Source organism: Nansenia antarctica, assembly GCF_963989245.1.
Source record: "Nansenia antarctica genome assembly, chromosome: 11".
NCBI classification, from domain to species: domain Eukaryota; kingdom Metazoa; phylum Chordata; class Actinopteri; order Argentiniformes; family Microstomatidae; genus Nansenia; species Nansenia antarctica.
In genome coordinates, this window is record NC_137681.1 from 22,614,405 (window position 1) to 22,625,151 (window position 10,747).

General features: G+C 43.2%; 1 protein-coding gene across 1 annotated transcript; it reads left to right on the top strand.

Moving 5' to 3' along the window:
* The first annotated feature begins 264 nt into the window (after positions 1-264).
* LOC308167666 (non-selective voltage-gated ion channel VDAC2-like) lies at positions 265-6,307 on the top strand. The gene is made up of 9 exons (XM_080542099.1): positions 265-366; positions 1,347-1,419; positions 1,590-1,639; positions 1,967-2,119; positions 2,205-2,257; positions 3,228-3,455; positions 4,032-4,182; positions 4,386-4,443; positions 5,233-6,307. Exons 2-9 carry the CDS (start codon positions 1,353-1,355, stop codon positions 5,322-5,324), a joined length of 852 nt encoding a protein of 283 aa, XP_080398225.1. The 5' UTR covers positions 265-366; positions 1,347-1,352; the 3' UTR covers positions 5,325-6,307.
* The last annotated feature ends 4,440 nt before the right edge of the window (positions 6,308-10,747 follow it).

The following is a 10,747-nucleotide window of genomic DNA, read 5'->3' on the forward strand; positions in this document are numbered from 1 at the left end:
ACGGCCTATAGTTGCCTTAAATATAACTTGAGAGGAACATTGGTATTCAGTTCAGTCAAAATATAGTTGTACGTAAATCAGTTTTTTTGTTGACTAGAAAATCAAATATTAGCTATATAAAACACCTCAGTCAATATATTAGTCAATGGCATGGTTTCCTTCTTTTTATTTAGACAGGCATAGAAAGAAACTGCTATATTTTATATTTGTGAGGACCCACAAATATAGCAGTTTCCTTCTATGCCTGTCTAAAAAGAAGTGGGTGTCTCCTTCACGGCGTCCTCCAGCAGACACCGTCATAAGACAAGCCGCACTGCCCTCCACCCTACCCAGGCAGCTCAGCTCAACTTCACTGCGAAACCTACCGTAAGTATTTATGCTTGGACTTGAGTCTCACCAAAGCCTCGTTCTGCTGTTGTAAAGAGGATTAAAGCTGCTAGCTAACACGAGCCAGACAGGGCAGAGCACCTTAGCCAGCTAGCTCACATGCTAACACGAGTCACAGTCATGTTAGACAGGGCAGAGCACCTTAGCCAGCTAGCTCACATGCTAACACGAGTCACAGTCATGTTAGACAGGGCAGAGCACCGTAGCCAGCTAGCTCACATGCTAACACGAGTCACAGTCATGTTAGACAGCGCAGAGCACCTTAGCCAGCTAGCTCACATGCTAACACGAGTCACAGTCATGTTCAAGGGTAAACCGCCGCCGACCGTTGGCGTTGCCACCTAACTATGTCATGTCTCCATTTCTCCAAACATGGACAGATTGCCATGACAGTTATCAGTTAATTAGCCAAATATCTGACTACCTTAATGCGGCTTAATCTGGCAGCTGGGTCAATAAGGAGAGTCAGCTAGCCTGCTGCGGCTAACAGCTAACTCCTCACACCGGCGCTGCTCATCACACTGGTGTTTAAAACCAACTTGGCGAGCAAAGCAACTGGCTCTGAGACACTGTGTTACTGTAATACTGATCAGTGCGTTATACACCGATGTTAAAGATGGATGCTGGAGGTCAACCAGCCAGCTTTGCTTTGTTGTCCAGAGCCTCGCCTGATGCCAGAGAGGTGGCCTGTGTTTGCAGTAGGAGCCCCGGAGCAGCTCAGAGGAGACGGGCCTTGCTGGAGCGATGCGACTCTTGTTACCTGTTACTATGTTGCTACTATTTCTTTCCGTTTTTTCGATGTTTAATTTGATTCAGGCCATTCCGCCAACCGTTTGTGGTACAGCCATCATTAAGACTCGTAGGTCATCTAGACTGTCGTGGTACACCTGTGAAAGCCACCCCATTTGAAAGTCTCCAATTGATGTCTCGACCGTTTTCACTCCTTTTCCCCCCCACAGGTAAGAATGGCTGTCCCTCCAGCATATGGTGACCTTGGCAAATCTGCGAAGGACATCTTCAACAAAGGATATGGTGAGTGTTTTTTAGTTGTGTTTTTTTTAGTTTTTTTTTACTTGGGTGGAAATTACATTCAATCACCTTATTACAGGAAGGTTTATTGTTCTATAAATGTTTTTTTAAGATGCTCAGTGACTGTCTTTGTCTTGACCTCCATCATGTTGTTGTGGCTGTTCTTCCTTTAGGTTTTGGATTGGTGAAACTTGATGTGAAGACCAAGTCTGCGAGTGGAGTGGTGAGTATGCCGCTGTCTCCCAGGGAGCATGTTATCACGCTATGCCTGATAATATACGCCATTTAGCTGACGCTTTTATCCAAAGCGACTTACGTGTCAGTGATGCTCCCAGCAGGGCCACGTCATGTTCCATTTACATTTTTGCCATTTAGCAGACGCCTTTATCCAAAGCGACTTACAACAAATACATTTGACTAAGTACGTGAATCATCTATCCGTCAGTCATAGCAGGGAAAAGTAATCTATGCTCGGGCCTCTGGGGCCATTGGCAGTCGTGTTCCCATCATGATGTCCGTGTACTGTGGTCCTCTCTCTAATGTTCTTTAGGAATTCAAAACCACTGGCTCTTCCAACACTGACACCAGCAAAGTCAGTGGAAACCTGGAGACCAAGTACAAGTGGGACGAATATGGGCTGACGTTCACAGAGAAGTGGACCACTGACAACACTCTGGGCACAGAGATCACTGTTGAAGACCAGGTAAGGAGGACGGATCACTGTGTGTTTATTATCATCAATTCTTCACACAATTCAGTGGTACTTACTGTATTTTCTTCTTCTGCAGATTACCAAAGGACTGAAACTTACATTCGACACCACATTCTCACCAAATAGTGGGTACGTGGAATTTATGGCATATTACAGTACTACTCACCGCTTCAAGCATAACTGAACATTTGAACTGAACTGAACACAACAAGCTGCCTGGAGGGCATGAATGTTTGTCAGCCCTGCTTAGTCAACAACTTGCCTAAATGTTCAGTAATGTGTTCGCAAGTAATGCAGATCAGGCCTGGCTTTTTCTAACTGGTCTAGAGGGGGCGGCGGGAGCCTAGTGGTTAGAGAGGCCGGCTAGCAGTTGGAAGGTGGCTGGTTCGATCCCCGCCTTGGGAGGGAGCCTCATGTGCCCTTGAGCAAGGCACTTAACCTGTAATTGCTCCATGGTTGCTGACTATGGCTGACCCTGTGCCTAGAGCAGAAAATACCAAATTCCATCAATTGATTAACATGTTGATTGCATGGCAAATAAAACATTATATTATAGGGATGCTCCGATTTATCGGCCACCGATTTAAATCGGCCGATTTCACTCCAAATGACTCGATCGGTGATCGGCAAAAATGGCCGATCGCAAAAAACGTTTTTTTTTTTTTTTTTTTTTTTTCCCTGGGGAAGACAGATAACTGAACAGAAAACATAGGAGGACGTAACAGTATGTAAACCATGAAGGCCACGTTTATGATGTCTTTTATACAGCCATATCACTGACTTGGGCTTCAGGCCCTAACTGGGTGATAGGCCAGACTTTTACTATGCCATAAAAATGGGTCTGCGTTTGCTTGGTGCCTAATGGATCAAAACTTTTGTCTAAAAAGCAAAAAATATGTAGGCTATCCAGTCAGTAGGCCTACAGTTATGTATTTTTTAAAAAATCGGTATCGGTATCGGTTGATCTTGAGGAAGAAAATCGGTGATCGGTATCGGCCCCAAAAATCCAGATCGGCGCATCCCTATTATATTATGATTAGAAAGATGTTGGATGTGATCGGTCCTATTTCTTTCCTCCCTGTACCTGTTTGGCCAACAGCAAGAAGAGTGGCAAGGTGAAGACTGCGTACAAGCGTGAATACGTCAACCTGGGCTGTGATGTAGACTTTGACTTCGCCGGCCCTGCCATCCACGGAGCAGCCGTGGCCGGCTACGAGGGTTGGCTGGCTGGTTACCAGATGACCTTTGACACCGCCAAATCCAAGATGACTCAGAGCAACTTCTCAGTCGGCTACAAGACTGGTGATTTCCAGCTGCACACAGCTGTGTAAGTAGGGGCGTCGACTTCAAATTCACAACTTTCGTCTTTTGAGTCTGTATATTATTCTTCTCATTTAGAGGGTGAATAAAGTCGCCCAAATTGTGAACATTCTAGAGTGCCACAGGTGACTTTATTAACCAAAGATACATAAATTACGATGCTTACACATGCTTATACATGCTTTTTGCCAATCAAAGTATTGTTGCTAGGTGAATAACACACAAAACACTTCTAGGTGGTGAATCGTCCGGAATACTTGGGCAGTTAGAGAATTAATAAAACAATAAAAAGCAGTCTAATGTGATTGGAAAGCCTCACCGTTGACCCGTCTTAGTTTACATTTACATTTTGGGCATTTAGCAGATGCCTTTATCTGAAGTGACTTATAACAAATACGTTTGTGTAATTAAGTGAATCATCTATCCATCAGTAAGTGAATCATCTATCAGTCAGTCATCGCAATGAAAAGTCATCTATGCTCGGGCTAGAGGGTATTGGCAGTCAACATTTTTATTTAGTGAAACAAATGAGCTGTAAACTACTTTAAATCAGTCAATAACTTGCGTCTGTTTTCTGTTGCAGCAATGATGGCACTGAGTTCTCTGGGTCCATCTACCAGAAAGTGAACGACCAGCTGGAGACGGCAGTGAACCTGGCCTGGACCGCGGGCGGCAACAGTACCCGCTTTGGCATCGCTGCCAAGTACCAGCTGGACTCCAGCGCCTCCATATCTGTGAGTCCTCTCTGCTGTTGATTAACCATGTCTTTATGTATGGAAATTGCTCGAATGCAGCTGTTGTTTGCCGTTTTTGTGTGAAATATACAATTAAGCTCTTCACTGGGTGCTCTAATGGGTATATGGTGTTTTCAAGGCTGATTGCGAAGAGATAATTTGTAGTCCATTGTCAACTGAAATTGATTACTGGTATTTTTCAGGCTAAAGTGAATAACGCCAGCTTGGTGGGCGTGGGCTACACCCAGACACTGCGGCCAGGTAAGATCTGCCATTCATTTACAATAGCATCCCTAACCGTCTCCACAGTGGTCTGTTGAAGTGTTAAGCTATGTCCACTAGGGATGTGACAATGCATCGCGAGAGACTTAATTATCGACACAAATATGTGACTATTCAAATCGGTGAGATGAAAATTGAATCGCGATACTCTTTTTAACCAGCAGAGGCTGTAATCTACTTTTGACTTCGCTTGTTCAAAGTTATATCCTTTTGTAGTTATACTCTATCTCAGAGATAAAAAGGGATTCTTTAAGAAAACAGCATTTTGCTGATTTTGTGTAATAAATAAATAAAATAATCTTGACTGCAATGTCTGCAATCTAATTTTGTTGAAAAAAATCATATAGTGTATCGAGTGTGTGTTGTATTGACGCGACCGCAGGCCATGTCGTTCTGGCTAGCAGCGCGACTCGAGAGAACAGGATCAGGTCTCTTTTTACAAAAGCGACGGTGCTAGGCGTTAACCAATCAGAGGACAGGGAAAAGCACGTTTCAGCTATGTTTCCAGAATGATATACAATCATACTTTAGTTCCACACTGCATAGTTTGGTTCCTACTGTTTCGGTAGAAAGGTGGCAGGATGCTCGCTAGCTTAAGTTTACCACAGGACGTATGATGTTTACCACATCTCATTGGGACATGTAAGTGCTGCACGCTAGAAACATAGAAACGTCTCCAGGCCATCGACATAGAATACATAATAGATACAGAATCGCTGTATGTGTGGACGCCACAAAAAAAGTAAGTAATTTCCTTTTGTTTGTCAGGTATGAAACTTGTCCTGTCTGCTCTGGTTGATGGAAAGAGCATCAATGCCGGTGGCCACAAGCTGGGTCTGGGCCTGGAGCTGGAGGCATAAGGGTCCGTCCCCCGACCTCACATCCAAGGGAATCTCAGAGGAGTCTGGCCTTATGCGTTTCCATCCCAATCCGCAAGCAAAGGGGGTCTCTCTAGGGGAGGCATCTGAAACAACACACACTTCCCAATCCTTCAGTACCGTCAGGTCGACGCCCTTCAACCACTGTCTTCCATTCTGGTTGTAGTCATCTTGTGTCACAGCAGCAAGGGGCCGGTTGCACAGACGAGGTTTAAATCTAATCCTAGACTGGAGATTTGACACTGAAAGTGCAATTCAGTCCCAGGACTGGGCTTCAGCCGTGTCTGTGAAACCGGCTGTTATTGTCTTGTTATTTATTATGTCATGCATCCTACCTGTCACTCTGACGTCACCAGGTTCATCTTTATGGAACGTTAAAAAGGTCAAAGTTTCAACTTTCGCTTCATCAGTTTGGCTCGGCGGACAGTGAGGGTGTGGTCACAGCGAGTCCTCTGATTTTACTTATGTGTGATAATTATGTTATCATAGAATGTAAACCTCAACTGTTATTTTGCACACTAGCAGCAATCACCTTTGTACCTATATTTATATCCTACTCTCCCCCCTTATTTCATTTGCACATTTACTAGCACTTAATTAGTCATGCTTTTCCTGATGTCATCTAATGCTCATCAACTAGACACCTTGAACCTCCAATCTATTGTGTGATGTTGGTTTGGTTAATACTCTTGAAGACGGAGGTGTGTTGTGCTTACCCACTCTGTGCGGTCATCTGCAGACCTCCACCACTTTGATTAACCTCCTCATTGGTAAAGATGGTGAATGGTAATGAAGTTATGCCAAATGGGTTTTTTCTCAGTGTGATGTGAGATGACAACTATTATCTGAGTGACTCCCCCCCGCCCCATCCCCATAGTTGTGTAAATTATTGACTGGGACATCGATCAGGAACCAGGTCCTCTTGTGTATGTCTACCTTTACAATAAAGTCTTTAAACGAATAAACCTCTTGTTGCTCTTGTTTGACTTTTTTTAATGAATAGGAATCAAGTCTGTTGAAGTGGTATGTGCTAGTTGATGCATGGTTCACTATTGGTTTTTATTATTATTATTATTATTATTATTTTATTTATTACAAGCATGAGATAAATGTGTATAAATTGTACTTGTAGAATTGAATGTACTGTAGAGCAGCTTTCAAGCATCACATTTCACTTAAACAACCACAGTATGGCATACGATACTCCAATAAATGTATTTATTTTGTCTAAACATCAGTATGAGATACTTTGGTACTTTTACTTACTTGTTCGGCGTTCAACACTATCTTGCCACCCATAATGGAGTGTGGGCTCTCTGCACTGCAGGTGCCTGACTACACCTGCAGGTGGATCACGAACTTTCTGTCCAACAGGACCCAGCGGGTGAAGCTCGGGAAGTCCATCTCTGAGCTGAGGACCATCAGCACCGGTTCCCCTATGTCCTGTTCACTGTATAGAGTCACGATTTAATTTTCCTTCACAGAAATCTCCCCCGGGTTTTCGGAACTGAAATCATATAATGCCCTAGCTTTTAGCACCATAATTCAACAACTGGAACTGTAGGGCGAAACAGAAGAACTTAGCTAGCGACCAGCAAACTGCGGCCAGGCTAGTCACTCCACAGCCTATCCAAACTACTGGAAGTCCGTGTAATTAGTTACAATGCAGGCTATGATATAAACCTCTCATGTACCGTCCTTTCGAGGTATTTCCTCTTCAAATTAGTTGCCTCTTCTCGTAAAAAAAATATATATAAATGGCTATATTTGTATCCAGTGGCGGACCCAGGCTGTTTGAAGGGCAGGGGCGAAAAGAAAAAAAGGGCACCTACTGCACAACATGGGACCCCATCAGTGCACATGGTCAAGTTTAGACCATTGGAAGGGCAGCCCAGCAGCAACAACCACACGTAATCAGACTGGATAATCGAGGGAGGAGCGAGAGGAGTCAGGGCAATCAGACAACATGAGTCAAGCCCTGCATCCTGCATCCATTGATGTGTGTTCATGTGGGATGGACACAAACACGAAACAATGTCTCATACTGTGTGGTAACAGTAGTCTACCACAATAACAATAGATGGTTTTTTTTGTGTGTGTGTTTTTTACAATGTTAATGCACATAATTGTTCTGAAAACAAATCAGGAGTTGGGGGATCCCTTGAAATATAATTCAATTCAGTTAATGAAAGTTCTACGAATATGAACATTATTGGAATCACACACGTCGCAACATGTCCTCATGACAGAGCTTTATTTGTGTATATTGCTATGATACATTATAAATCACCTTGTAAACTGTACTCAGTCCCTCAAAGCCAAACTGAAGTGAAAGTTCGTCCTACAATTTTAAACAAAACATTTGAAAGATGTATTTATTCTTTTTTTTTCTTTTCTTTTTTAAATGTATTCTGCGTTACACAATATGTCACTCAAGTGTGAACTGCTGAAGCCGAACACCATGCTTGACATTCAAATCCTATTTATAGCACAGAAAGGACACTTCGCATTCGAGTATACAACTTGCAGTTCCCACGGAGGTGGCAACAGAGGGCGCACATAAGTGACCCCAAGTAAGGAGAAGTAAAGACAGTTGAAGTAATCCCCAAAGATATATAAATGAATGAGGCAGACAAAGTAAATCTCCTTTTCCAATTTTCCTCTTCCAATTTTGAGGCAAGGCTGAAATCAGTAGATTTTGGATTGATCATACAGTCCCATATTATTTTAAAAGTTGTTTATATGACATACGACCATACATTGCTGCCAATCATTTCAGTGAGAAGTAAAAAATAAAATAAAAAATAGAAATAGACAAGATCTTGCAACCTGGGACTCTGGGAGACCTTGAGAAATTCCTATCAATTTATGGGAAAATCACACTGATTAACTCCTTAGTTATACTGTATACCAGGCACGTTGTTAGCCCCAGGCCTTGGGATGACCTTATGTTGCCTTTGTAGAATCCAGTTGATAAATCTTCAAGCTGTAATTTGTTCCCCTCCAGCATGTGAATGAAGCATATGTATCTCTGTAACATGTAACATATATAACATATATATATATATGTAACATATGTATCTCTGTAACATGTATTCACTCAGATGGGCAGTTAGCTAGATGGCTACCATAGTTACCACAGTTCACTTTCAATAGCAAGCAGAAATGTTAAGCCTAGCAACATCCTGACATTCCCAGCAGCATGGTAGGCTGTTTATAATCACTTATTATAATTATTATTATTACTATTGTTATTATTATAATATTAATATTATTTACAAAGTCAATTACTCCATCATCATCCTACAGGAAAAATGTGGTGAAGTAATAAAATAGCAATAAAATGCTGATTGATGTACATGACATCTGTTTCTGCATTGAATATTGGCCTGTAGCTGCATCCAGTAGTGTTGCTGTGTTGTGTCGTGTGACTGTCAGCCCATATGGAATGATGAACCTTGATGACTAGTTTAGCCCCTATGGGATGGAATAGTGCATTCATGATTTGCTTTGGTATAATCTGATATTGGTTGGTGTGTCAAAAAATGGTTGTGTCTATGAATAAAATAAATGGATACATAACAAGTGTTTATGATCTAATCATCACGTAAAATAAAATAAGAGATTTGTTTAGATTTTGGTCGTCATGCTGATTATGATCTTTTCTATGACCAGGAAAGGAGACAGACAGGATAGGAGACAGGAGGAGAGAGCAGAGGAGATGAGGAGTGGGGCAGACAGATGAAACACCAAGAGCTGCTGGAGTGGTGGTTCTCTTACTGTTCCTTAGGGTTTTAGGGTTCTACTGCTGCTGAAAATAAAAATACTAACCAAGTTGAATGAGAAGTCAGATTGCTCATTTTGTTTATTTTCATTTTATGTTGTGAAAGCAGATGCACCTTACCGGAACATTTTGGTAGAACACGTGTGTGTGTGTGTGTGTGTGTGTGTGTGTGTGTGTGCGTGCGTGCGTGCGTGCGTGCGTGCGTGCGTGCGTGCGTGCGTGTTAATAATTGAATTGAAGGTGTGGGGCAGTCTTCCTCTCCTCCTTTGCTTTCTCTTCCTTCTCTCTTTCCTTCTGGAGCAGCTCATCTTCCTTTCTCTGGGCAGCCCGCTCTCTCTTCTCAGCCTCCTCCCTCCTCTTCCTCTCCTTTTTCTCCTGTTTCGCCCTCCTCTCCTCCTCCCTCTGCTCCCCCCCTCTCCTCTTCTGCTCTGCCTTCTTCACCTTCTTCTCCTCCTCCTTTCTCTTCTTCTCCTCCTCCTTTTTCTGTTTCTCCAACCTCTCTTTCTCTGTCTTACGACAGTCTGTTAGACAGTCTGACCCAGGGGAAAGAAAATAAATAAATAAAAAGTCGTCTCAGCAAACTAACGATTTGGTCCTTAACATAGTGTGCTATGGTAATAATATCTATTATGGTGTGGTGTCTACAGTAAACAAGTCTATATATTGTATGTTTACAGTAAACAAGTCTATATATTACTGTATGTTTACGCACACACACACACACACACACACACACACACACACACACACACACACTCACACAGACAGTCAGACACACACACACAGACAGTCAGACACACACACACACACACACACAGAGACAGACACAAACACACACACAGACAGACACACCCACACCTTCACACGCACGCGCACACACAGACACACAGACACACACAGACACACACACCTACACCCCAAATACCACATTCCAAACAGTTGATTAGACAATTAATTGGCAAATTAAAACCTTTGTTTTCTAATGAACGTCTCACCTTCCTCCACCACGGGGTCACGACCCCTCTCTCCCGGTCAACTGACCTGAGTTGTCCTCCTTCCTGCTGGAGCTTCTCAACCATCTCCCTCAAACGGGTGTTCTCCTCCTCCATCGCTCTCCTCTTTTCTCTCTCCTTCTCTCTCTCCCCTGTGGCCTTCTTGCCCTCCAGCTCCAGCTCCACCTGCCTCACCAGCCATTCTCTCTCTCTCTCCACCTCTCTTGCTCTCTCCACCTCTCTCTCTTTCCTCTCCTTCACCTTCCTTCTAAACTCTCTCTCGCTCGCCCTCTCCAACTCCCTCTCTAGCTCCTTTATCTTCGCGCTCATCTGCTCATGCCTTTCTTCCATCTTCTCCTTTACCCACACTCCTTTACCCACTCTGAACCAGGTTTCTTCCTGTGACATCTTGTTGTTGTTTGAAATGTTTTGATTTGAATGTTCTGGAAGATGCAAAACAATAGAACACTAGACTGTTCATTACAAACAGATGATGCCTCAAAGTTCCAAATTCCAACATGGGGAAAACAATGACTCCCAATGGAGGTGGGATGCAGGGGCTTTGTAGCCAGTTCCACCACAAGGCTCCTGAAGGAAGTAGGCATCAGAGGGCAGGCCTAACGGAAGGC

What these genes read in the sequence shown, in the direction of transcription:
- LOC308167666 (XM_080542099.1), top strand. Translation starts at nt 1,353, where the DNA reads ATGGCTGTCCCTCCAGCATATGGTGACCTTGGCAAATCTGCGAAGGAC. An exon ending in TTCCAGCTGCACACAGCTGT is followed by an intron (nt 3,456 to 4,031) that starts GTAAGTAGGGGC and finishes TTTCTGTTGCAG; the next exon opens with CAATGATGGCACTGAGTTCT. An exon ending in CACCCAGACACTGCGGCCAG is followed by an intron (nt 4,444 to 5,232) that starts GTAAGATCTGCC and finishes TTTGTTTGTCAG; the next exon opens with GTATGAAACTTGTCCTGTCT.